The 27,708-nt window shown below is 42.0% G+C and overlaps 1 protein-coding gene across 2 annotated transcripts in view; it reads right to left on the reverse strand.

Annotated features, from left to right (window-relative positions):
- Positions 1–3,799: 3,799 nt before the first annotated feature.
- HPCAL1 (hippocalcin like 1) overlaps positions 3,800–27,708 on the reverse strand; it is a 106,396-nt gene continuing 82,487 nt past the window's right edge. For both annotated transcript variants that reach the window (XM_073336025.2, XM_073336026.2), the window contains 3 exons: positions 11,413–11,815; positions 9,909–10,014; positions 3,800–4,962 (listed from right to left, as the gene is read on the reverse strand). In XM_073336025.2, the coding sequence (XP_073192126.1) occupies positions 4,865–4,962; positions 9,909–10,014; positions 11,413–11,790 (582 nt within the window). In that variant the 5' untranslated portion in view covers positions 11,791–11,815 and the 3' untranslated portion in view covers positions 3,800–4,864. The remainder of the gene's footprint in view (positions 4,963–9,908; positions 10,015–11,412; positions 11,816–27,708) is intronic.

Below are 27,708 nucleotides of genomic sequence, written 5' to 3' on the forward strand. Positions count from 1 at the left end.
TTTTAGAGTTGCACTGATACCCTGGTGGTGGGACTTTACATCATCAGCTGCCGAGAGAACAATTAGACAGGCTGTTACGGTTAGGTGAGACTAGACCGGTCAGTTAACCTTTTCACTAAAATGCCAGCCTAATGATAATAATATAGCTAAAGGATAAAATTCCAAAAGCACTTTAGACTCAGGTCCTCAAAGGTACTTAGGACCCAGATTTTTAAAGGTATTTAGGTGCTGCTGTGCTCAGTGATGCAGTGCTTAATTGATTTAGGGGCCTAAATCTCATTTCAAAAGGGATTTAGGTACTTAGGCGTCTGAATCCCATTGACTGTTGATGGAATTTACATGCCTAAGTGGCTGAATCCCTTTTGAAAATAAAATTTAGGTTTCTAAATCAGCTAGGCATTGCAATGCTGTGTGCAACACCTAAACACTTTTAAAAGGCTGGGTCCGAAATACTATTGAGGATCTGGACTTAAGCAATTTAGGAGCCTAAGTCCCACTGGCTTTCAATAGGACTCAGGTGCTTTTGGAAATTTTACCCCAAAGTGATAGGTATCTGTAGTGAACTTCTGGCTCTTATGAGAGCTTTTCATTGACCTCAGTAGGGCCAAGATTTCATCCCTGGTTTAGAATGTCATCTGGAACAATGACAATGAAGCACATTTTGGGGGACCAGTCTAGTATAGGCACTGCTTTCCCTCATCCCCCACTGTGTGTCAGGATAGCAGCTCATCCCTTTGAAAGCCTCCTTAGAGACCATGGCCAAGATTTTCAAAAGTGACTAACGGCCAATTTTTTAGTGCCGAACTTGAGACCTGAAGGGTACTTGATTTTCAGAGGGCTGGGGCGTAGAACTTTCAGAATTTCAGGCGTCTCCATGTAGTGTTTTAAAGAACTAATGTCTGCACTTCCCCATCGCAAGATATTTTTCTCATTTGTTTTTTTACAGCACAAAAATATGGAGAACCCTAGCAAGATCACGTAATTCCAATTTGCTCAGAAAACAGTATTGACCTATTTTGTCCTGAATGTAATAAAAATAATGATAAAAGACATGCAAAACCTACTCCTTTCTTTAATTTAATGTTTCATCAACAACCGTCAGCACTGCAGAGTTAAGGTTGAATGAGAGAATGGTCTCATATTGCATGTTGTATCATTTGCCAAATAATTTAGTAGCTCTCAGGGTTTTCTACGGGTCACAGTATCCAAAACCCTGGAATTTCTTACACAACCATACCTAGGTACAGTGCAGTAATACCGTATAATAGAGTCTGCATCTGAGCTGATGAATTGTCACACTAATTATTAATAACGGGATGAGTGGACTAGGTAGCACAAGACTGGGAAGCTCTGGGATTTTGAACTCCTCATAATACATTGTACTATAGTAGCTAGTGCATACAAATCAGGAAACTAGTGAAAGGGGACACACAGGACCTACAGAGGTGATGGGTGGAGGGGACTAAAAAAAGCATCAGGATGATGCAAGAAGGGGAGAAAATGATGTCGGGAAGGAGAGGGAAGGTACTTCAGGGAGAGCTAGAGGGGAACAGAGAGCATGCTCAGGCAGCCAGTAAAATCTGGGAATGGGACAAAATCCCAGTTTGAATGTAGCTGGGCAGAATCCCAGCAAGCTGCAGCAATCTTGCAGAACTTGCAGAGGGAAATAGAATTTTCATCCCGTGGGCTAGGCTGACATTTTGGAATGAGTTCTGAACCAAGACGGAAAGTTGAAAGATTGAAAAATTTCACTGAATGAAAAATTCTGAAAAGTATTGAAATGAAAAATGTTTTATTTCAAAAAGTCCCCCCAAATTTTCATTTTTCCAACTGAAAATTTTTTTGTGGAGATGAACATTTTCCATGGGAAAGATTACTAGGCAGAAATTTTTTGACTCTCTCTATGAAGGTTTATCTTTGATGATCTCTAAGGTCTGATTGTCCTTACAGAGAACGAGAAATCTGGGAACAGAAAGGGAAGGAAATGCGCAATGGCAGAACAAAGAAAACGACAACAAGAGGAAAGAATGGATGGGACACACATCAGTCTGACATTTATCAGATCCTAATAATTTTGCTTACCTGATCCTTACAAAATTTTGTGATTTTTGACTAAACACATAACCAAAATATTTTAAAAATCATACAAAGCAGACAGGGAATTCAAAAATAGTCCTCTTCACTGGCATAATTCTGCTTAGTTACGCACTATAGATTTTAAATGTGTGCAATTTGCCTGAGCTATGGCTGCTGTGAGAACTTTAACTTTGTGTCTCTCAATGTTAAGCTACAATTACATGCAAAAATGTCATTAATGCAACAGTGTTTTACAATTCAAATGCTGCAGCATTCTAGGCATGAGAACTTGACGATGAAATAGACTAGAAACAGACTATAAAAGTAGTATGAAACTGTTTAGTTATTTGTTTTTTCACTTGACTTGGACACTTATCGCAGAGTGAAAATTACCGATAATAAACCCAATCTAAGGTGCCATTTGTAACATCGGTGAGGATGTTTTTTGTTTGTTAAATGATTTTAAAAAGAGAAAAATGTTAATTAAAAAACCCTAGTTCTTTCCTCTCTTACAATCTTCACTTATTAAAACTGGAAGAATCGAAAACATCATTTTGTTTGTTACTGTTCATGTGGTTTACTTTAAGCATTTCTTCCAGGGTGACCAAGGAAAAGGCAGGCAGATTGGTTTTAGTTAGTTTTTTCTTTCAGGGTGACAGGGGAATGTTTGTTTTTCTAAGAGGTTCAAACTGAAATTCTTAAAAAAAAATAAGATCATGGAAACATTTCTCAGGCTAAGGTTTGGTAAAAGGTCACGTTACGCCAAATTTCATCCAGCAGTATCTCTGATCGGGCATTGTAAGTGGCCCTCTTTCCCAATTCATTTTTTACAGTGAAGGTGCATACAAACACCCAATTGCTGCTATCTTGTATCCTGATTCCACAGACTTTGTCTATTCAACTAAACACTTAAGCACGTGTTTAACTTTAGGCACACGCTGAAGTCCCATTGACTTTAATTGACTTAAACAGATGCTTAAGCACTTTGCTGTACTTCAGCATGTGCTTTATAAACATGGGTCTAGGAAAGCTTTGCATATTATGTCATTGATGCCAGATATTGTTTCAGTGGCACATACCTCACTGAAATGTACTTCTGGCTGCACAGATCCTCTGTATACTGGAAAGGAACTTTGGTCCATTTTTCTTTTAATAAAAAAGGCTGCATTTGTTAGCCGCAGGTTTGTTGGGGGACTGCGCACACGTAATAGGACATAGAGCCTTACACCATTATGTTAATGAGCAATATTAGTAATACTGAGCACTGATACAGTGCTTCTTAGGTACAGAGAGAAGAAGCAGGAACTCACACAGCGAGTCAATGGCAGAAGCCAGGGACAGAACCTATGTTTCCTGACTTCCAGTACCTGATGCTTTATCTACCAGCCAACTCTAAATCCAGCCTAGGCCAGTGGTGACTTGGAGCTATCAGATCTTCAGTGGACTGTGTGAAATCAGTGTCATAGTCTCAGTCCGGTTTCCTTTGGGGAAGGGTTTCCAAGGACCATCAACATAGTGGGCACTAAAATACTCGTTTGTTGGTTAACCTCAGCAGAGACGCCAACCATGGAAGGACAGCGGGGAATAGGTCGCCTCCCCTCCCCTAGATGAGGGGATGTAAGGGAGGGAAGGGCAGGAAAGCTTTCAGTATTCTTGTCCTGACTATATTCATCACATGCACAACTATGGAACAGTAACTTGTACACTGGTTAAAATAAGACAGTTATTGACCAGAAAAGTAGTCTTTTATTTCAATTAATATTTCTTGGCATTAGGCAGATATTAAATAACACTGGATTGCACAAGACTATTAACATATTGACAGCAAAAGAATGGAGAGCATAGCAAGGTTTAGAATAGCAATGTGAGTCACATCACCTCATGTCACTCAAAAGCCAGTTAATGCTGCAACAACCACTAAGTGGGACTCCACTGAGAAATACAAAATGAGGATTTATTCCTTTTATTCTTTTGTTAATACAGTAAACGCTGGAACGATAAACAATAAAAATGAACAAATATTTGCATTCAGTAATGAAACAGAATGAAATAGCTATAAATTGCTAGTCATGCATTTTCTTTAACAGCAATTTGCTAATGCATAAATATCTCAAAAACAATCTTCGAGATTTGAATAAATCACAAACAAGAAGAAATTAAGCTTGAATTCTACTTTATGCATTAAATACCTGACCTACATATTAAATTTTACTTCACCATATATATATATAATTTATATATATATTAAAAGAAAGTAGACAATTAGATAAGTGCAAGCAATTTTCCTCAAAAGCACAGACAATTTGGAACCATGCCCAGAAAAGCTTTTTTCTTCTTCTTTCTACTCCATTCAGTTCACATTTTGCTTCAAAAGTGATGACCTACCATCTGCTATGTTGGATAAAAATTCTATCTAGTATCTTCTTGCGGCTACTAGAATGTCATCATTCTTACTGACTAAAAGATGGGATATCTCACCAGAAATTTGAACTCTTCGTATCTGCATGTAAACATACCTTTCAATTACATTAACCGTGTAGAGTGAGTGGTAACATTGGAGGGGATGAAGGGGGAGAAAAACAGAACTGCAAAAGGAATGTTGCACTTGTGTTAGTGAGAGGAGTGAAGCAGTCCTCACTCTGATACACGCACGCATGAGCGCACACACAAAATCTGGCAATGGAATCTTATCCACTAGCAAGTTGAGGAATGATTGAGAAGGCATCCATTTGCGAGCAAAGCTTGAACGACAAGCCAGCAGTTTCTTTGCAAACTGTCCAGAGTTTAATTAGAACTGACTTGCACTGCTTGGATCACATTGTAACAATCGCACAATAGAGGGATCACTCTTGGCACCTTTAATAAACTCTTCGAGGGACAGTTTACCTTGAAGGGAGAAAACAGAAACGTCACTTGCATTGCAAGATCAAACAGAGCTTAAAAATAAAACTTTCACAGAAAGCTTAAACACATATCCTACAACAAGTGGATTTAGGGTGAAATTGGCTACAGTGCAGGGGAACCACGCACTCCCTTCCTCCTCAAACCTGGATGCAGTATTTTTTCAAGTAAACAAATCTAATATTTTACTTTACATTTGACATTAAACAGGGACATTATCAAGTTAAAACAACTGTACTAATAATGCCACCTTAGGGCAACAATTTAAGCAGAGAACTGGCTTAATACAAAACTGGAGTACAAACATTCATTAAAGATACACAGAAACTAGTGTATAAATGGTGCTTCAATCAAGGGCGACATTTTAAACCACACTGGACCCAGGATATTTGCACCATATGCACTGATAGGTGATCATGTAACAGTGTCCCAACACTGGGCAACGTGATGTAGTTTCTTCTACATGTGTGAATTATTGCGATGGTCAGTTGTGCTGTGGTGAAAGAAACAGGCCTTGAGGGATGCTGAAGTGATGCCCTGTTTGCTGAGCTGGCAAAACCTTTGCAATCAGACCCCTATGAATTAGTTTTTGTTTGTTACAAACCTGAAACTTGGGCCAACTTCACCAATTTGGGCTGATTTATGGGGTTAGGGTTGAAAACCATAGACAAATTTGTGGCTATAAATGGCTTCTAAAACCTGAAACTCACAAAGGTGTGAATGTCCATTAATCAAAACGACCAAAGTTTGCACCGCTTGTAATTATTTGTTAGCCACCATTGCTGAAAAGTCTAGCACTGTTCTCTTACGACAGTTTCACTCTGGGACCACACCTACAAGCCCTGGGATGGCGGAACTCCACTGAGCTCAGTGAAAGTGCTGCCAACAGAGGCTTTCAGGATCGCCTTCATTAACTGTAATTTGAACAACAGTATTGAAATATTATATTTTTCTGATCAATACTTTGCGTCTGATGCATGTGCAATGGTATTCTCTTGTATAGTATGTTACACATCCACTGATGGAGACAAATAAGCAACAAAACAACATTTATGAGAAATGAAATGGATCTTTCTAGGATGATTTCACTGGGCTTGATGATTCCCCCCTTGAGTCAATGTAACCTCCCCAGCAGACTGAAGTGTGCTGAATTCCTGAAATGCCCTCTGGCTTTTATAATCTCAAGGCTTGTTACAAGCTGGCAAAGTTTAGAACAGTCCTGAATTCAATGAACCTACTTACACGTCTAAAGTTGTAGATCTGGAATAGTTATTAGTAGATGCTAATGACCCAAATACTCTATAAAAGAAGTTTCTTATATGTGTAATTTGTTTAATCAGCAGGTTTTTATACTTTTTAATAAAAATATTTGCTACTGGGATTGTCTATTACACAAAATATTCTCGCAGTCATGTCCATTTACATTACATCTGATTGAAATACAATATTTCATAAAATAATTATATACCACAACATTCCAAGACAATTCTTACCCAATTTAAATTGCCCCCATTACAGAAATAACCACCACATAATTTCCTCTTAGCAAAATAGAAATAACTCTTTGCAGAACAGCGTGGCACATTTTGCATAATCTTATGTGATCACTTATACCGAGCCCCAATCACACTGCACATGTATTAGGAAGTAGAATTTTAGCTTAGATCCTCAGCTGAGACTTCAAACACACGTACAATGAACATACTCAAACAGAAACATTCCACTGTGAGAACCACCTCATTACATTTCAGTTCCACCCCTTAGGTTATACTCTCTAACATTTAGCACTACTTTTTTTTGCTTTTTTTTTGTTTTTAATACTGCTTTTTTTTGTTTTTAATTGCTCCCTGCATGTGTTTAGTTACGTACTCCAGAGTACGGTATTAATTTACACATTTTCTTCCTACAACACTCATTCCCAGAGTATCAGAGTGTCTCAATGAATTATAGATGTATCTGTTCTTACACACTATTTTTACTGTGGGATTGTTGTTTTTTTAGATTAACATACCTTTTATTGTTCCAAATGGAAGCTTCCTACCACAGATTCAGATTTGCACTTGACTTTTGCTCGTTATCCCTTTTGGCTACAAGTGTAAGGCCCTGGGAGGGAGCAGATGTGTAACATTTTTTTTTATTAAAAATATTAGAGAAAATGCATATAGAGATGGCCTCAGCCTATTGTGGGGACAAGGGCTGGATTCAGTGGTCAAGTACCAGTATTAGCTCACCTGACCAAGGTATGTCATGTGCCAGGAAAGCAGAGATATGCAAGGGCCCAAAGCAAGACAAGGCACTTATATTCTGGGTGAACTGTTTTTTTTGTTAAAACACTGGCATGTCTGAGAAGAATTTTTGCTAGTCTGAAAGTTTTCACAAAACTCTGCACAAGTTGATTTTGTTTGTTTGTTTGTGTGCAACACTCCAGAACAAAGCACAGTACAAAGCAAAATCTGGCAGCATTGCCCCACTGCACAACAGACAATGAGAAGCCATTCAAGTCCTAACAATGAAGCACACACACAAGGTGCTATTCTCCTCTCTCTTGTTTGGAAATGCAGGAGGGACAGTTAGAGGGGTTGAAATGTAAGCACTGCTCCATTACACCTCTCAGCATGTACACTGTATTACTTAGCAATACATTACGTACAGGAGTAACATTTTGCTAGTTATGCAATTGCCAGGTTTTGCCACATTGCCTTATGTATCTCTGCATGCCACACATGTCACAGAAGGACTACTTTACATGTTTTAGTTTTGTATCCCTCCACACGTAGAGCCAAAGAGTGAAATCCTGGCCCCATTGAAGTCAATGGCAAAACTCTGTGGACCTCAGCAAAGCCAGGATTTTACCCCAGGGCTCTAGCTACTGTCAGTTCAACAGAACATGACTCAGAGGGAGCCATACAAATCTATAAGACAGAACAGCTTTTCTGCACCCAAGGGTCATAACTTTAAAAGTCAGATCTCTCAGGCCTTTTCAGGGCTAGAAGCAACTGCTGGGTGGGCCCCACAGAGAAACTGAACACCTCTCCTTTTCCAATAGGCAAAAGCTCCTGTTTCTACCCCTGTTGCACCCTGAAATATCAGATTTTAAACTCTTGAAGGGCATGTCTGCACAGCAAAAGCCACAAGTGAGTGAGCCTACACGAGCAAACGTGAGTCCAGCTCACACAAGTAACAAGAGCAATGAAAACAGTGCAGTGTGGGCTTCAGCCTGGGTAGCACAAGCCTGGTGGCACAGGCCCTGTATGTACTTTGCTTGCCAGCTTGCTCCAAAGACAGCACTGTGCTGTCTTCACTGCTATTGTTAGCCATCCTAGCTGGATTCAAGCTAGCTTGGGCAGGCTAGCCTGGGCAGGCTAGCCTGTGTACTACCTTTGCTATGCAGACATACCCTAAGAGCTGTCGCAGACCCAAGACTGAAGACTGCCCATCTTGGGCCTCTAACCAAGGTAGTTTACAGGGAAAATTTCACAACTGATGGGACAAGGTGGAACCATTTCTTTGGCAGTGTGATGCGGGGAAAACGATTGATTCTATTCCCACATTTTAGTCTGGGGAGTTAGTGGGTAGAAGGAGTGGCTAAAGGTGCCTGGTAAATTAATTCATCACATCGTTACACAAACTGCAATATTGGTATTGCCTCCACTGATATTGGTATACGTTGTAATAAAGCGATCTCTTGATGTAACGAAAACAAACCTGCAGCCTGAAGCAGCTTTTGGGGAGCATGTCAGGACCACAGAGGCAAAGGTTTCAAGTTTGATAACTCTCTGCGTTAGACACATCATCCCAACAGCATCCCCCACAGCTCCCTACTCTCATGGCCCACTGTTGTATTCCTGGGCCATCAAAGCTTTTCTATGCAAACCATAGATCTAAGTGCTGGGTTTGGACAATGCGGCATTAGAGAGTGCAGTTCAGGGCCAGATTTTCAGAGGCACAATTTTGCAAGCACAAACCCCTGCCTTTCAAAAAAATCTGGCCCTACATAATCACTTCTACAGCTGAATGGAGCTAGAAAAATCTAAAGCTGCATAAAGCAGGAATATAAAACTGCAGGGCTGAGAGAAGAATGGAGGTACAAATTTGAGGCCAAATCTTGCTGTCCTCATGCGTGCGAGTAGCCTCGCAGGAGGGAATTGTAAGGAGAGCCAGACTTTGTCCTTGTTCTATTTTCCTCTGCTCACTTTCTCCCTTGCTCATTCTACAATCTAGCTCCTCCCTGCCTCTGTTACCATTTTGCCATCACTCGGCCCCACTCACAGTCTGTCTTTTCTTTTGCGCTCCAGAGCAAGGCTCCCCTTTGCCTTTCCTGTGCCATACCACAATTTGTTACCCACCGACGGTGCAAAGGCAATGTAGAGAAGCAAGACTGCCCTCACAGTGTTCTACAGACCGGTGGCCATGCAGCTGAGCTGCCTGGAGTCCAACAGGGTGCCTAATTCCATGGGTGGAGGGCAGATACGGTTTGAGAAAAGATTTCCCACGCAGGTGTGTATGGAGAAAGAGATCAGAGGGCAGGGCAGTATAGTAACAAACAGCAGACCAAGCCTGGGGACGGGCCTTACTTCAGATGCACACGCACTTAGCCTACTGCTAATTTCACTAGCTTGGTTTGTCAGCAGATTGTGGGTCTGAAAGGGTGAGTGTCGCAAATAAAGGGCACACTTTTTTGCAAAAAAGATCAGTACAAGTCAGGAAAATAGGGACCTTGTTGGTTTCTACAAACACAAAGGCTCATGCGCCTTTATTTTATTCAGACAGATGTTACTGTGACTGACACCACTATAAGATGACGGACAGAACTGAAGCCTCCCTGGAAGCAACTTTTTCTTTTAATTAAAAGCTAAGTGTTATCAGTATGGTATCAGAAAATGCATGTTTATTTTTAAGAACTAAGTAAGGTCTTCTGGTGGAAATCATACCATCATTGTTTGTGTCCATCTGTCTGAAGATTTTGTCTGTTCGTTTCTCCGGAGTGGACTCGTCTTCTGGCATTTTCATTACAGATGACACCATTTTGTAGATTGCCTAAATACATATAAAAAAAAATAATGAAAAGCTATAAAGCATCAGGACTGAGGAAAGGAACTTAAGCCTTCAGCAATAAACAAAGGCAGACGACCTTGGCAGACAACTGAAAACCCCTATAAACCAAAACAAATAAAAGGAATTACAAACTTGATCTGTTTTTTCCAGCATTTATTTCTGATTTAGAAAAGCAACACAACTACGTTAGTCAATCTAGTAGCCAAGTCAGTCCTTAAGTTAACACACTAAAATGCAAGAGCTAAAATATATATGAAAAAAGTTCCCACGTGTAATTTTCCTTCCTTCCATTTGAGTCTGGGGAATGGTTTCATTGCTTCAGGATGGCTTTTAACGCACCCGCACAGGCGCTTACGACTTTTCAGTAATTATTTGTGTGCAATGGGCTGGGAGGTAGCGACATTTCCATGCTTTGGAAAGGTGATGGACTTACTAGAGTGAAGACCTGTTATCCACTGAACTCATGAGGTACAGCATGGGCAAGGCAAATTCCCCTGCCAATTTAATTTCTCCCCAGCCTGTTCTAGAGGAAGCATTTCTTGGGGGAGAAAAGAGTTGTTCACTCTCCAGCTAAATTCTGTTCCTGGCAACACTGGCTGAAGCACTCAGAGAGGTCAGCTATGATGGTGGCTTTTGTGGTTTGAATACCTGTCCAGTAGGAACCGGCCTGAGAGCACCAAATAACGTCAGAGGCTGATCATCAGCTGGTCTGTGTTTTCTGTCACTACCAATCACAACTGGGATTTGAATTGGTGATCTAGGGGGGAAAGGCTCTTTCTGACATTACCAATCCTCGGAAGCTTCTTACACAGCTGGGGGGGTGAAAGGAGCTATACAGCACCTTCCCCTGTACTGCAGTGAGGTGAAAGGAGTTTAAGGCCTTTCACTTTAAAAGCAGAGTAGGGCTCAAACCACAGAATTTGAACTTCAGAATATATGGCATTCATATCTGGAATTATGGTTCAATTCATTATAATCCCTGGGGCTGTTTCCAAAATTTGGATCCAGATCTGGTACCAATTTTGAACACCTCAAACGGGGGGGAGGGGACAGAGGTTTGGAGGTGATAGGAGGCAGACAAGGTGACTGGGGTTTTGGTTCAGGCCCATTTCTCCTCAGAGCCTCTGCACATTTGTAGTTTGTGGGTAGAATTATTTTCTGCAGTGCCATTTGGAATGACAGTGGGAAGAACTGCTCCAGGACCTATGCACTGGCTGCAACTCCTTTGAAGTACCAGCAGCGAGAAAAATTGCTGTTAGGGTGCGCCTCTACCTAGACCTGAAGTCTCTTGCTCAGCGGGCAAGTGGTTCCAGCAATATTAATTGAAATGGTAATTTTTTCAAAAGGTAAGTTTTACAAAAGAATGAGACCACTCCTCACCTGCACGATTTCAAGCATTTCGCCACGACTGATATATCCATTGCCATCAAGATCATACATGCTAAATGCCCATTTCAGCTTCTGTTCAAGCTTTCCCCGAGAAGTGACGCTCAGCGCAATGATAAATTCCCTAAAGTCAATCGTCCCATCGCCGTTGGTATCAAAAGTGCGGAACACGTGCTCTGCAAACTTCGACGCATCACCATAGGGGAAAAAATTTGCATATATCTTTTTGAATTCCTCAACGGTCAAATGACCCGTGGGGCAATCTTTTAGGAAGCCTTTGTACCACTCCTGAAGCTCATGGTCTGTGAATTCGGTGTTCTCCCGGAGATCCTGGAGTACCTCAGGTCGCAGCTTACTGTTCTGCTTCCCCATTCTGTTCTCGGTTAGGATCTAACAACTGTAAAACAAAAGAGCAAGCTCGTCACCTTCTGTGCCACGACTGAACTCCAAGTGATACACTTCGCTCATGGACTGTAAACAAGTAATGCAGTGGAAAGATTGGTATCGATATGTGGGTGTCCAAGAAGTACAAACATGTCAACTGATGAAGCCACCCCAGAGAGAATACTGCTCCACTGCAGAGAGCACGGGGCTGTTAAATATAAGCATCTACATACAGCTTTAAACAAGAAAGTGCTTATCTATTTTATTAAACTTCTCTGTCAAAGAAATATCTGATTTCACTCTCTCCTCCCCTTTTTCCAAGCTCTCCCAGTTGCTGACGCTGCCCTGGGGGAAGGGGGTGAGGTGCGATGGAGAAGAGAAGAAATGGGTGGTTTTGGGTGACCCTGTGCATACCTCCTTGCTCAGTCATGTTCCTCCCCTACAGCTCTACCCCAGTTTACCCTGCGACACAGCTTGGGATGCTTCAGTCCAGCTTGCAATGTGCTTTTCCAGCCTTTGACCACAAGGCCCTGCACAGCCTGACATGCTGCTATTACTGGGTTGGGCCAGGGTCCAGCACAGGAAGCAATGGGGAGAAAACGCTTGAAAAATGTCCATATTTAAAGACTGAAAATCTTCCTCTTAGAAATCAAAGGCACAAAGGGCAGTTAGGCACTGAACGCTCACTGTAAGTCAATAGGAGTTGAGTGCCTGTCTCCCCCTAGTGCCTTTGAAAATCCCTTCCTAAAGCAGTACTTTCCCCCTCTACTGCTACCATCAATCAATATCAAAGGCTCCAGTCCTGGATCTGCAGCAGATACATGCAGCAGAGCTGGAGCCAAGTCAAGGTCCTTCGGAATGCTTTGCATTGCTTGAGCCCAGCGTTCAAACAGCATAAGCAGGATGGAATAACAGAGGGGGGTGGGAAGGGACAAAGGACAGAAGTTCTGCAGGGAGGTCTGGGCTGAAAGCAGGCCCCACATTTAACAGGATCAACCCAGAAGACCTTTTCCTCCCTCCCCCCAAAAGAGTGGCAGCAGCATGAGCAGTTGGGTCACCTAAGGAGAAGGAAAGGCATAAGTGATTCAGCTCTTTTAAACACATTTTAATTCATAATGTTCCTAGGAATGTATACAATGAAATTTTAAAAACAAAATAAGTTCTTGGTTTGCAATCTGGCTGAAGTGATTGCACAGGCCTGACATATGCATATGATGGGAGAATTACAAGGGTCTGGCTCCCTGTTGAGTCAATCAGATTGCAGCTATTATACAAGCTTATTCAACGATAGTGTGCAGTACTTCAGAATGTAACATTCTCAACCTGGGTGAAAAGGCATCTCAAAAATCTCATGGTTTAATCAGGTGTTCAAGAAGGGTCTGAGTGCAACAGACATCCTCGGCCCCTTAGACAGGAGGGAGCCTTAGTGCTATGATGGCTTTGGTCTCTTGTTTATTTCAGTGCTTTGTAGACATTTGGAGCAAGCTGAAGGTGTTCACCCATTCCAGACAAGAGCCCTTGATGACATTAATGATCTGGATGATGGGATGGATTGCACCCTCAGCAAGTTTGTGGATGCCACTAAGCTGGGGGGAGAGGTAGATACGCTGGAGGGTAGGGATTTGTGGAGGAAGGGATAGCTCAATGGTTTGAGCATTGGCCTGCTAAACCCAGGGTTGTGAGTTCAATCCTTGAGGGGGCCATTTAGGGATCTGGGGCAAAAATTGAGGATTGGTCCTGCTTTGAGCAGGGGGTTGGACAAGATGATCTCCTGAGGTCCCTTCCAACTCTGCTATTCTATGATAGGGTCCAGAGTGACCTAGACCAGAGGTTCTCAAACTGTGGTCTGCGGATTGTTCCCTCTAAGGTGTGCACCTGGGCGGCCACACACAAGAAAATGAAGGGCCACCCTGGAGAAGACGCACATGTAAGGTGAGGTGGTGGCCTCGGGGGGAATAAGGAGTAGGTGGGAGGGGGCAGTGGGGTGAGAAGGGTGGGGGGGGGATTTGGGACATGCAGGGCTGCAGTGGTCAGAGAAAGAGGCGATTTTCCCCAGCTCCAGTGCTGCGGCTGCTGGGGAGAGACCCCCCCCCCCCTTCCCAGCCCCAGCTCAGAGGCTGCAACAGCAGTGGAAAGAGGACAAATCTATCGCATTAGAAAGGTAAGACTACTGGTATTAAAATATGAGTTGTGTGCTTTTATTTGTAGAACAAAAAAAGCTCATTATTACGTTTTTTTAATATAGCGCTTCTATCGAAAGTGCTTTACAACAGTGAGCTAACAGTACAAACAACATTTGGAAAGATCATTAAGTGGCCCGCCGAGACCCTCAGCAATTTTCAAGTGGTCCGTGAAAAAAAAAAAGTTTGAAAACCACCGACCTAGTCAAATTGGAGGATTGGGCTAAAATAAATCTGATGAGGTTCACCAAGAAAAGTGCAGAGTCCTGCACTTAGGACAGAAGAATCCCATGCACCGCTACAGGCTGGGGACCGACTGGCTAAGCGGCAGTTCTGCAGAAAAGAACCTGGAAATTACAGTGGACAAGAAGCTGGATATGAGTCAACAGTGGGCCTTTGTAGCCAAGAAGGCTAACGGAATATTGGGCTGCATTAGTAGGAACTCTGCCAGCAGATCAAGGGAAGTGATTATTCCCCTCTATTTGGCACTGGTGAGGCCACACCTGGAGTACTGTGTCCAGTTTTGGTCCCCCCACTACAGAAGGGATGTGGACAAATTGGACAGAGTCCAGCAGAGGGCAGCGCTGTAGCGCATCTGGTGAAGACACTCTGTGCCGACCGTCTATGCTGCAAGAGGCAGTAGCTATGTCGGCAGGAGAAGCTCTCCTGCCAACAGCGCTGTCCACACCGGCGCTTAGGTCGGTGTAACTTACATCGCTCAGGGGTGTGGCTTATTCACACCCCTGAGCGACATATGTTATACCGACGTAATCTGTACTTTAGACAAGCCTTAATACTGCCAGCTCTTTAGTATCACAAAGGAGGTTCTTCATTTGCAGCAACATCAGCTTTTGCAAATCGAAGTTCTGTGCAATGTTATGCCTCTCATTTGTATAGACATTAGTAAGCGTTCAAGAACATGCACTAACGTGCAAAAGTCTACAAGAATCTCTTACACTGCTATATTAAAAAGGTTTGTACACGCTTAAATCAATTTACTCATAGCTTAAATTAAGGACCTAATTCTACATGGCTTTGTATAGTCATTTACACCACTAAGTGAGTGCAATGTGCATGTGGTGACTACGAGCAGACCAGATAAGGCATTGTGTGTGCACAGTACTGTGCCCTACCTACATTGAGAAACAAGACGAGCAGAACACCAAGACGTGACATGACAAATGCAGTGAGATAAGACATCTGATAACGAGTAAGCACTTTGCAGAAAGCAAAAGCTCACTTCATGCACCAAAACCTAAAAAATGTGAAGGGTCACCAAAAATAACTGCAATACTTCAGAGGATCATCAATAACTGAATTCAACTGCATTTTATTTGTATTCCATTTACCCTCCACACAGCGTAAGCAATAAAAAAAATCCACATCCTGCTCTGCGGCTTACTGCTTCGAAACAAAAACCAACCAGCTGCTCATTAATAAAACACACCAGGTTCAACGGAAAACTCTGCTGATATCATTAGCTGCTTCTGTTTTGTCGGAAACCACAAACATTCCAGCAACTAGCTTTTTTTCTAGTCACTTAGTCACAAAGTTTGCTCTGTTCCTTTGACACATCCCCAACTTGCTTCCAAAATGCTGAAACGAAACTGGCGGACACTAAAGCAGCAGCCATTTAGACAGCATAGAGCAGCTCTCTAGCTAACTGCAAATTTGCAGCTATCAGTACTTCCTCTCGATCTGTATTTCAAACCCACTCTGCTCCACATATTCATACTCAAACGGAGTCTGTATACACAGGGCAGGGAACACAATCCATACTGCTGCATATTCTGCTGTATTTTAAGAGGTAGTCAAGCCTCTGCAGAGAACGGTGGGTTAGAGTGAACAAAATCAGTCCAGTTTAGGAAGCAAATTATTTTAATGCCATGCTTCTGGCCCGGTATGAACCTTCCCTCTCCTTTTTCCCTTCTAGAGACCTCATCACCCGCTAAGAGTTACTATCTCACAGCCAAAAGCTACTGAAGTCTGTGGGAGCCTTTCCATTGAGTTCAACAGACTCTGAATCAGATCACAGGGCGACAGCAGCAGCATCTGGGACAGCAGCAGAGGCTGTTTAAGGGCAGAAACCAGGAATAGCCTCAGATACATGGGGGAAACGTAGGCATGATCACCACTTCTTCACTCCCCACCTCAAAAACTGGTGGCTCAAGGAGGTGGTTGGATAGGCAGGCCTCAGCATTTTCCCCTTCCTCCTGCATCCCCATCAACTTCGAGAGTGACAGGCAGCTGGCCATGGGAGGGGAGGGAAAGAAAAGGAGATCTCATAGCCTGGGAGGCCGGGGACCATCCCCCGCAGTGAATGGAATGTTGGCCACAAGGGCTGGGGAAGGGGAGACAGGAGATCTGTGTGGGAGCTCAGATAGGCCATAGCATAGCACAATGAGAACCTTCATTTCTCTAGAGGCCCCCCAAACTTCTTGACAACTGTTAAAACGTGGCATTCCCACGGTCTTCCAAAGGCTGTCCAATCTTACTCTCTTCCCAGGGTTTCTTTCATTGTTAACTTAAACAGTGATTGTAAACCTCAGCCTCAGCTTGGCTCTTTTCCTAATGTTTTTCTCCCTGTAGATTCTCTGTGGCCTACCCCTCATTCTCATCCATGCTACAGAGATTCCAAACCTCTGTATACACTATGGTTGGAACTTACATGACACACCTGCTCCGGCTGCCCAAGTGAGTCAGCAGCACAACTCTCCACCTTTATGCAGGTGTCAAGCACCTGACACCCTGTGTTCAGAGGTAAGTGATGTTCACCAAATTAGGGTGGCTCTACACCATGGCATCTCCTGGGTAACATGGAAGGGACCGAAACGGTGAGAAACCTGTGGAGAGTGGTATTGGCAGGAAGAGGAAAGGGCACTGGTAGCATTCTCCCACCATTGACACTGTAGTTGTTTCTCACCCTTCTGTGGTGAACTCTGTGCAGTGTGGATATGGATGTGTGACTAGCTTTAGGAGAGAGTTGACTGGGATCAGCCGCTACTATGTGAAGAATCCTCCACCTGAAATTGACTGATCTTTGGACACAAATTTCTTCACACATTCTGTGGAGATGAACAAAATCACTCACTGTGATTTTTATACCCCAAGGAGCAGTGAGGCAGGGAGGCTGTGGAATCAGGATCCAGGCATGCAAATAACCAGAGATTTATGACTGGCCTGTGGTAATTAGAAACTCCAAAGTTATCCTCACAAGGTGACCACAAACACACTATTAGTAGGGGGATCAATTTAAGAGCTCTTGGGGCAGGGACTGTAAATTTACTATATGTTTGTACTTTTACATGTTGCCTAGTGCAAGGGGTCTTGACCTGGTGGATGCATATAGGTGCTACTGCAATATAAATGTTAAACTAACAATAAAGGGTGTGTTGATTCCATTTCTTGGAATATCACTATTTCTTTATGAGAGGAGGAAATAGTTTTATTGCTATTAGAATGGAATTCATTTGATATTAACTTCAAAAGCTCTATCAACAAATTATAGGTTCGCTTAGGTGACTTCAACTCCATCTTTTGGTTCAGATTTTAGAAAAGTAACATGCAATGCATTAAAATGCAATTATTCTTTAGTGTCTGATCTTTTCAAATGGATTCTTAATGTGCCAAACCCAAATATAAACCTGCAGTTGTGTAACCAATTTGTTAACAGTAATTAAGTAAGTGACATTAACGTTAATTTATTAAAGCACATCCAAAGAAATAGCTCTTAAATAAGACTTGTGTTTCAGGTAGCTCAGGCAAAATGAAATGCCCAAATATCTCATTAATCATGACAAGAAACCCTGCTGCTGGCATCCAACTGACATTTCATTCGATTGCTCTAAAACTCTTTCATCAAATCAGTTTCCCGGGGCTCACTAGCTGTTTTAGCCAGAGAAACACTTGGGAGAATAGTCAGTAATGGAAATCACAGGCAGTGGGCTCTCAAACAGGGAAGTTTCTGTCAGTCTTATGATCAGTCTCACTTTCTTTTGCCACATGATTTATACATTTCAGATAATTTACTGGATAATATACACAAGCATTGGCTAAAACACATTGCTGGTGGAAATTCTTCCAGGTTCGAGAAAGGTGACAGCGATATGAGGAAGAAGATTAAAGACTCCTGGAACCCTTCACCCACCTATGAGCACTGGTTTTATCTTGCTATGCTTCACAGGACATTGTACTGCTGTTCCAGTTGATTCACCCACAATTTGGGGAATCTTACTTAAAAGGCATTTAGCTCTTAGCATTTGCATGTACAATGTGTTAAAAGAGGTAGATTTAGACTGCCCACAGATCCTTTGCTGGCAGATCAGTTCAGAAACCACCAGTCTGTCCCTCAAAATAGATTTCTTTGCCACCTCCAAACTAACCAACCACTGAGAAGGTGGCCAACCTTCCTTCCTGGCATGGTGTAGGAGAAAAGCTACTGGTTTAGTAACAAATGTACTATTGAAAAGAGATAGCAAGCCAAAGCAATACTCTAAAGAAATTAAAGGAGGCTTTAAAAATTTCATCAAGGGATTTGTAATGTAGAGCAAATGAAAAATGAAACTCAGCTTTCGATAGAGATTTAAATCAGAGGTACAGGAAAGTAAACAGGCAGCTCCATAATGGATTTTGCATTTTCCTGGGGGAGTGAACAGGCTTGGAGATTCAACGACCTTCCCCTAATTTCTCACTCTATATCAGGGATGAGACATAAAGGTGCTGTAATGGAAGACAGCAGGCATCATAACCAGTCCTATGCCTATTTTGCTTGAAAAACAGAGAACTTAGTTTTCAGGATGATCACCTGCAATTTTCATGAACATGGAATTCCTGACAGTAACAAAAGAAGAGAAAAGTAAAAAGGAATGTTTTAAGGATGCTTAGACAAGAACTTGAAGATGTAACAGACCCTTAGGCTTTGGAATGTATAGTTCACCAGAAAAACAAAATGTTATAGCAGATGATTCACTGTGTAGGGCCCAGGAAGGGAAAAAACAATGAAAAAGGATTTTTGTTCAAGTCTCGTGCCTGGAGTTTTGGTAAATGTTAGCTGTATATTTAATCATCCTCCTTCTACCCCCTAAAACAACACCCCTGCTGTAATGAGGTCTAAAAGTTTAGCCAAATTAGAAGTTAAGATGCAGAGAATAAATGGATTAAGTTGTTCTAAGTTTCCTTCTCATTTTGAATCACCAGAATGTAGTCAATGATCATACAACAAAATCCTAAGAATGAGTGAATCTGGATTTTTAACCACCTAAGATGAAGACTCACAAGAAAGTAAGTGCAGGATACAATAGCGAATAACCATATTCACACATTTCAAATGGCTTGAAGTATCTAGCCAGTAATACCAGTTATTGCTAAATTAGCAGACTGGGTGTTGGCATCACTAGAAAAATTTCAGGTACTAATGACAAAGTTCCATTCACTTTTAGGTTTTCAACTCTAAATTGAGCATTGACTATTGCATGTAAAATCTCTCTGCACATGCAGAACCCAGAAGCCAGGAGACTGACTACTTTCACTTCAGCCCTTTGGAAGATAAACTCTTTGAACTGAATTCCTGGTAAGATGAGTTAGTGAATCAGTTAAAAAAGCCTGGGGAAGACAAACTCCTTAGAGGGATATACCTCCTTGTGGTATTTCCTTGCCTCCTTGAGTGTTGATTTAGTGTTCATAAAAAGAGGAAAATGTATGAAGTACCTCTGTGTATGTGTGTGTCTACAGTATTCTTCAACAGGGAAGGACTGCACACAGAGAGATGTAACAAATAATCTTTGTATCTGAGAGCATTAGTTTTGCAGGGGGAAAAAAATCTAGCATCATTCCAATCTCACTGAGCTACAAAGAGAGTAAAATCATGTATAGAGACCATTGAAATAGGTTGCATTGTCTTGAAATAGGTTGCATTGTGCCTTTGGGATCTCTGCAATGCTCAGCAAATGGACAACACGAGCCAGGCATACTGTTATATGAGATTTTGGAAGGCAAGAGCTGCTCCTACGTCAATACTTACCTTCTTAGAAGCAGTTAAAATATCAGTCCAAGCATCTGATGCACTTCTCTTGAAACTGCAATGGTATTTTAGGTGGGCACAGGCCCACCATCAGCAATCCCAGACCCCAGGGCAGAACCGTCAATGGACCCCCTAGAAAGGGATGGCTGAGGTTTATGACTCTACTTTTTATCCTATTGATAACACATTAGAACCCACTATGTGTAAGTTGTGGCATGGTTTGATCTAGTTAACGTTTTTTCCCCCAGTTACAGCACCAGTATTAAACAAATTGTGAGCCTACATAGAAGAGGTAGAATTGGTTATTTTGAATTATATATTTAAATTAAATAAATACATTATGGAATGAAATTAATATACAAAAAATTTAAAGAAGCACAAAGTAAGAAAACACCTCAAGTATCAAGTAGGCTAATTAAACACCTAATCGTGATTAACGAGTAATCGAAAGACAAGGAAAAAACGGATATACAAGATGTAACTGAATATTACCAACAAAGTTAAAATATACAATACTTGCGCTGCTGGTGCTGTGGGACACCAACCCCCAGAGCAATGAGGAGACAGCAGGCCTGGCGTGCAACATCTGCCGGGAAATCTCCGAGGCGGCAGCGACTAAGGGCGAAGGCAGAGGGAAAACCCGCGTCTCATTCCCTGGCTGAGCGGTGGAGGCGGACCCCTATCCTGCGCTCATGATAGCGGCTTACCAGCCAGTGCTAGCAGCAGCGAATGGAGGGGCTAGTCCCAGCTGCCTCTCAGCAAATTTAGGGCGGCTCAATTGGGCGGCTGAACTTGCTGGCAAGGAACTGCAGCCCTGGGGGAGGAAAGCGCAGAGGGAGCGCGTTCCTTTTTAAAGTCGCCCTGTCCTCAGCCCTGCAGCCGGAGAACCAACACGGCAGGCACCGTGGCTTCCGAGCAGACAGAGGAGGCAGCAAGTTCCACGGTTCCCAGGCTGCTGTTACTGATGCTCTGCCACACCAGCAGGGTCCAGCAGCGCTCCGGCAAACCGTTACAGTCACAATGAGGAACAGCGCTCTGGACAGAGCAACAGCAGCAGGAAACTGGATTTCTATCTATCCCATCCGCCCAGGCCCTTTTAAATCGCTGGGCCCCTGGGCAATTGACCCCTTTGCCCCCCCATCAGCGGGCCTGGTCGGGGAAGAGACAAGAGGATTTGACCTGCTGTGGCCTTGTGGACAGCACAGAAAGGCTGTGGTCGGGAGTAGTCTCAGGATTGCTGATCCTAAGGCTGGCAGAAGATGGGAGCAGCAGCAAGCTTATGATCTCTGCCTTCACAGCATGCTTTGTTGACCCCTGGGTGGGAAACCTTTGCAATACCCCTGTGCATTTGTGAAGAGAATGAATCTAGGTAATAAGAGAAAGAGAATCTCGGGCAAAATTTTACCGTCTGCATGAGAGGCTGCCACTGCATTACAATCCAGGCATGAGCAGGGACCAGCACAACTCCTTCCTACCATGTTCCTGCTGGGAAGTCTTGCTATGAGAGCACAAGACATGTCACCTCCAAGTGAAAAAAGCCTGGCTATTTATTTCAGGCCAACAAGAGGCACCAAATACATGAAAAGTTCTATTTTCTATAGTTTGTTCTTTTATTTAATCCCTTATGTAAGAACTGTCCTTCGGCGAGTAACTGCTAAGAAAAAAATGGCTTTCAGCTGATAAGTATCTGCACTGTCAGGTATTTGTAAGACGTCCACAGGAAAACACACATCTGTTTTGTACTTTTTATACCAGAATTAATAGAAAATTTCTTCCCCCTAAAACACAAACAAACAAAGTTTTGTGCAATAAATCAGTGGCCTACTACACACATATCACAGCTGCCAGCTGGAACAGAGCCTTGGTTCTTTAGCACTAACCATCATCACTTATGCTCAAGGACTACCTTATCCGTCAATAGATGACAGTCTCTATGAACCAGCAGCTAGAGAGAGACCGGATTACACTTACTTTATCCAGCATACTCCATTTGTAAACCATACAAATTAACAAATACACAAATATATACTAGTCTAAGGAGACCAAGCCGTGTCTCATTCTAGGCATCATTAGCAGCTTGCCAGGACCCATTGCTTGAAATGGAGTAGAATACCGTCAATACAAAAATGCAGCTCAGATCTTGGCCTCCTATGATTTAATCAGGGCAGCCTTGCACTCTTCAGAAGAGGAGCAATGCAGTCTGGGACCTATGGTCTCCGCAGGCCTGCACCTGTGTAAAGGGAAGGTTGACTGCAGGAAGCCTGGCAGAATTCAATAGGCTGCATTTTGATCTTTAGACCAATAGCATTGCTGCATGATTGTAACATGCTGAACAGCTTCAGTGAGCCAAAGCCATTAACATCAAGTAGCAAACACACCTGCAAACTGGGATTACAATGACAAGTATATGAACCACACCCCACTTTCTTTGCCCAAAGAGAGTCAGTGAGCGGGCCTACTTGTGAGAGTAAGGCAAATGAAATGTGAAAGTATACGGGTATCTGACAATAACTCTCAGGTAAAGAGCTCTTTTTGTTGTCTGTTTACTGCCAGTATCCTAAGCAACAGCCTGAAATAGGTAGGCTACAGGACATATACAAACATGTTGCAGTAGAAATCTGGTCCTTCTTGGTAAGATCATGTAAACCTCTTTGTAACTTTGCTGCAGAAGCAGCTATTTAACAGGACGTTGTCAATTTAACTTTGACCCCAAATTTAAATCTGGTAGCAACCAAGTTTCATAAAAGTTCAGCCCGGAGCCTCAGCCCTGTCGCTCATGGTCTGACAGCCCCGAGACTCAGCCCTGCCACCTGGGTCTGACATCCTTCTTGGTTTCTTGTTATAATTTTGCACAACTCTGTTAATGAACTTCTTGAATGCAATGCATTCATCTTTGGTGGCTTCTCGTGTGTCCGGTACTTCCATTCCTTCAGTTGATATGCTCATTAGTTCATTCACATGATCAGGCAGAAGGCGACTTCTTTCAGAACACAAAATTCTATTCAGTGATGAAAAGAACGCTCAACTGTAGCTGTTGTGACTGGGAGTAGCAAGAGATGAATTCCTACTTCTTTCATCCCAGGAAACATAGCACAAAGATTGGGTCGAGCCACTAGCGATGATAAAAAAAGTTGAAGTCAAATCTTCATTCATTCGTCGTATGATATTCCACTCTGTGTTCAAATTCTCTGTTCTGTCCCGAGCACATGGCAGCCCCATTGCTGGTAGTGCCTCACTCCACTCAACTGTTGGTGTTTTATAGGACAGGCATCTGTAAAAGCTACGTAGAGGTTGAGTAGAATCTAGAAGTTGCTGTTGTAGATTTTTAAGAATCAAGTCTGTGTACTTTTTCAGTTGTCTTAACACACACTTCTTGTCCTCTTCACTTAAGGATTCAATATAAAAGGCCTTCATTAGTCAACTTCTGGACTGAAGTCTTTGCTTCTTCCAGTACTTTTTCAGTGGATAGCTCTCTGATTGATCCAAATGTAGCTTCTATTGCTGGACAAAGATCTACTACTGTTGTAGCAGATGCCTTGTTTAATGACCCAAGTGGTTTCAACAGTAGACTTGCAAGAGAGAGAATGGCAATAATCTTCTCTGAACGTAGTAGCAAAAGTAATCCACCAGCCTCACTACTTAGATCCATCCCATCTTGGTAGATACTTTCCAAAGCCAGTAATAGTGGCTGGAGTAATTTTAAGACAACAGCCAAGGATCGCTCATGAGAAAGCCAGAGGGTTTTCCCAGGTTGACTAATTTGAACTTCAGTCCCAGTGTATCTTCTATATTTTCCAAGATATTCAGTCTTTTTGGCCTCTTACTGAAAAAAGAATATAATGAAGACATTAAATGTATAGCTTTTATAATGTCTTTTGAAGAGTCTGCAGCTCGTACTAGCACTAGTTGGAGTAGATGGCCTCTGCAGTGTGTATAGGAGAGATTACGGTTACACTTTTCTCTGAGCAAAGCTTGTACTCCACCATGTCTTCTAGAAAAGTTTGCAGCTCCATCAAATGCACAAGCAACCATCTGTTTGGGGTCCAACTGACAAGCATTTAACTCTTCTAAGATGTGGGCTGTCACAGATGCAGCCAATGTGTCTTCTATAACTTGAACATCTAGAAATGCACCTACTGGCCTACCACTGACATCAAGATAACGTACAACACAATGACTTAATACTTGATGCCCATTTGCATCAGTGCTTCATCAGCCATGTATGCAATTTTTTTGAATGTGGTGAGAGTTCTTCACTTTTTCAACTGTTCAGTCTTTCACTATTGCGCCGCATGCTTGTAGCCAGCCAGTTAAGTTTCTTGCAGAAAGATAGCGAGCATTTGCTGGTCTTGTTCGGAACCAGTGTTCAACTTCAGGATGAACAAGTGACAATGCACTTAACATTGGCCTCCAGTTTGTAGTGTGTGGTATCTCTTGCTTAAATAGAAAGTAGGATGCTACAGCCATGTTTGTTCGCATGAACTGTGTTGTGTCTCCAGCATTCTTAACAGTCTCATTAAGTACTTCTAAAATTGGCTTTGAAAGTGGGCTTATAAGGCTTTCTGCATGTTGATGCAGTCCAGAGGCCTGATGTTTTGCTGCCTTTTCATGTAGTTTGTCAGCATTGGCTTTGCTGATCGGTCTGACAAACCAAGCTCCTCCACTTTTACCGATTATAGCATTGGAAAGCTTTCTTTCTTCGTAAGCTTTTTTGCAAGAGGTGCACTAGTAGCCATCTTCTGTAACTTCAATAAATGGGAACACTGACTGACGAACATCGGGAACTGCCTTTAGGTTTTGGAGACACTGTTTCTTCAGTAGGTAGCTGTATTTGTGTTTCGGGCTGGTCGGATGTAGATACACCACTTTAACCTTCAGATGACATGTTGATATATTCTTGGTTCTCGATGGGTTCTTCACCTTGGTTAGTTTTTGAGGCCTTGCAGTGGAAAAATTGTTGTATTGTTTTTTGTCTTTTCATTTTCACTTTGACCTGCAACATATAGAAAGAGATATGAATAAATTAAATGTTTTGTTAAGATAATGCAAATTTAACATAAGGATAATGCAAAAAACACCAAAACACATAACAGGTCTAGATTTCTAAAAAAATATAAATTAAAAAAAAAAGTATTTAATTTAAATTGACTTTTGAAAAGTATGCCATCATGGGATAAGAGGGAAGTCCTCTCATGGATCAGTAACTGGTTGAAAGATGGGAAACAAAGGGTAGGGATAAATCATCAGTTTTCAGAATGGAGATAAATAGTGGTATCCCTGAGGGGTCGGTACTGGGACCATTACTATTCAACATATTCATAAATGATCTGGAAAAATGGGTAAACACTAAGGTGGCAAAATTTGCAGATGATACAAAACTTTTCAAGATCGTTAAGTCCAAAGCAGACTGCGAAGAGTTACAAAGGGATCTCACAAAACTGGGTGACTGGGCAACAAAATGGCAGATGAAATTCAATGTTGATAAATGCAAAGTAATGCACACTGGAAAACAATCTCAACTATACATACAAAACGATGGAGTCTAAATTAGCTGTAAACACTCAAGAAAGATGTTGGAGTCATTGTGGATGGTTCTCTGAAAATATCCACTCAATGTGCAGCGGCAGTCAACAAAGCAAACAGAATGTTGGGAATCATTAAGAAAGGGATAGATAATAAGACATAAAATATATTGTCTCTATATAAATCCATGGTACGTGCATACCTTGAATACTGTGTGCAGATCTGGTCACTCCACCCCAAAAAAGATGTATTGGAATTGGAAAAGGTATAGAGATGGGCAACTAAAATGATTAGGGGTATGAAACAGGAGGAGAGATTAAAATGAATGGGAATTTTCATTGTAGAAAAGAGACTACTAAAGGGGGATATAATAGAGGTCTATAAAATCTTGACTGGTGTGAAGAAAGTGAATAAGGAAATATTATTTAATCCTTCACATAACACAAGAACTAGCAGTCACCCAATGAATTTAATAGGCAGCAGGTTTTAAAAAAACAAAAGGAAGTACTTCTTCATACAACATAAAGTCAACCCGTGGAACTCTTTGCCAGGGGATGCTGTGAAGACCAAAACTGTAACAGGATTTAAAAAAGAACTAGATAAATTCCTGGAGAATAGGCTCATCAGTGGCTATTAGCCAGGACGGGGAGGGATGCAACACCATGCTCTGAGTGTCCCTAGCCCGTTTGCCAGAAGTTGGGAATGGACGACAGGGGATGGATCACTTGATGATTACCTATTCTGTTCATTCCCCCTGAAGCACCTGGCCTTGACCACTGTTGGAAGACAGGATACTGGGCTATATGGACCACTGGTCTGACCTAGTATGAGCAGTCTTATATAAAAATTAATTATAATAATAAAAATGTTTAGTACAGAAACTCCCCAACATAATGACCTCTCAAGATAGCAACGATGTGAGATAACAACCTTGGCAAATAATGCATTTTAAAAATCTTGGCCTACTAGGAAACATATGTATATAAGTTTCCATTCCCAGCCACAAATCTAGCATTCTGAGCAAAGTCACTAAAATATAGACCAACAAACAAATGTTTATTTAACGTGCCCCTCACTTTTCCCTCCACCTCACCCCACTCACCGGCGTTGTCCTTGCTCAGTGGAAATTCAGAGTTCAGAGGTGCTTTCACATGAGTTCACCTCCCAGGTGGGGGGCAATAAGGCACCTTGGTCCTTCCTCCAGCTGCTCACTGTTCGCTCTGGCCACTGTTGTTCGTTGTGCCACCGTTCACTCCATTGCTCTGTTGCCAATGGCCCTGCGCAGTCACCTTCTGCTGCCACCGTGACATCTGTGAGTTGGTCTCTTGAGGTTTCACCGGCTCTCAGTGATTTCAGCTGAGATCTCAGTGGGGGAACCTTGCTGCTAATGCAGGCTGGGCCCTCTCTTCCACAGAAACACTGTCTCCACAGCAGGACTGAACACTTAGACCTAATATCAGTGATTTCAGCTGTAGTGGTCACTTAACAAAACAAAAGACTATCTATGGAGCCTAATCAGCTCTGTCTTTAAACAGTGGAGAGGGGCAGGTCAAATTGTACTTGTGATTCAGACAGACAATCAAGAAAAACACCTGTCCCCACCCTCTCTCTTGATGCCCTAAATCAACACAGGCTAAGTACAGTTCTACTGCGCTTTACTCATACAATAAGAACAACAACATTTCATTCCCCCTCCCACTCCTCACTAGCTGTCAGGGAGAGCTCATTTAGAATTTGCTTACAAATCATAATTTGAAATTATTAGGTTGGCCAACATCACCAAAATGAATGCACTGACATTGCCATAAAAAACAACAGCTGTATAAGTAAGCTAGTCTATGTTCATACTTTTCAAATCTATTAAACTTTTTCAGATACACATATTTTATATACATTGTATATGCTTTTCAAGTGTGTATTAATGTTTCAATTTCAACTCAAATTTCCAAACAGTCACTAAATTGGCATGTAACTAGTTCACAAAACTGGAGGGGGAGAGGTGTAGGGAAATCACTGCTGTAGTAAACAATACAACAGAATTAATGACAAATCAATTGTACTGTTAATTTTTTCCACTTTTAATAATCTATACTATCATTAATATAAAAGTGAAGAAATGCTGACCTATAACATAATTTTTAAGTTGGCAGTGTCCTTTTGAAAAGGTTATTTTTAAAAAAATGA

Source organism: Lepidochelys kempii, chromosome 3 (genome assembly GCF_965140285.1).
Source record: "Lepidochelys kempii isolate rLepKem1 chromosome 3, rLepKem1.hap1, whole genome shotgun sequence".
Classification (NCBI taxonomy): domain Eukaryota; kingdom Metazoa; phylum Chordata; order Testudines; family Cheloniidae; genus Lepidochelys; species Lepidochelys kempii.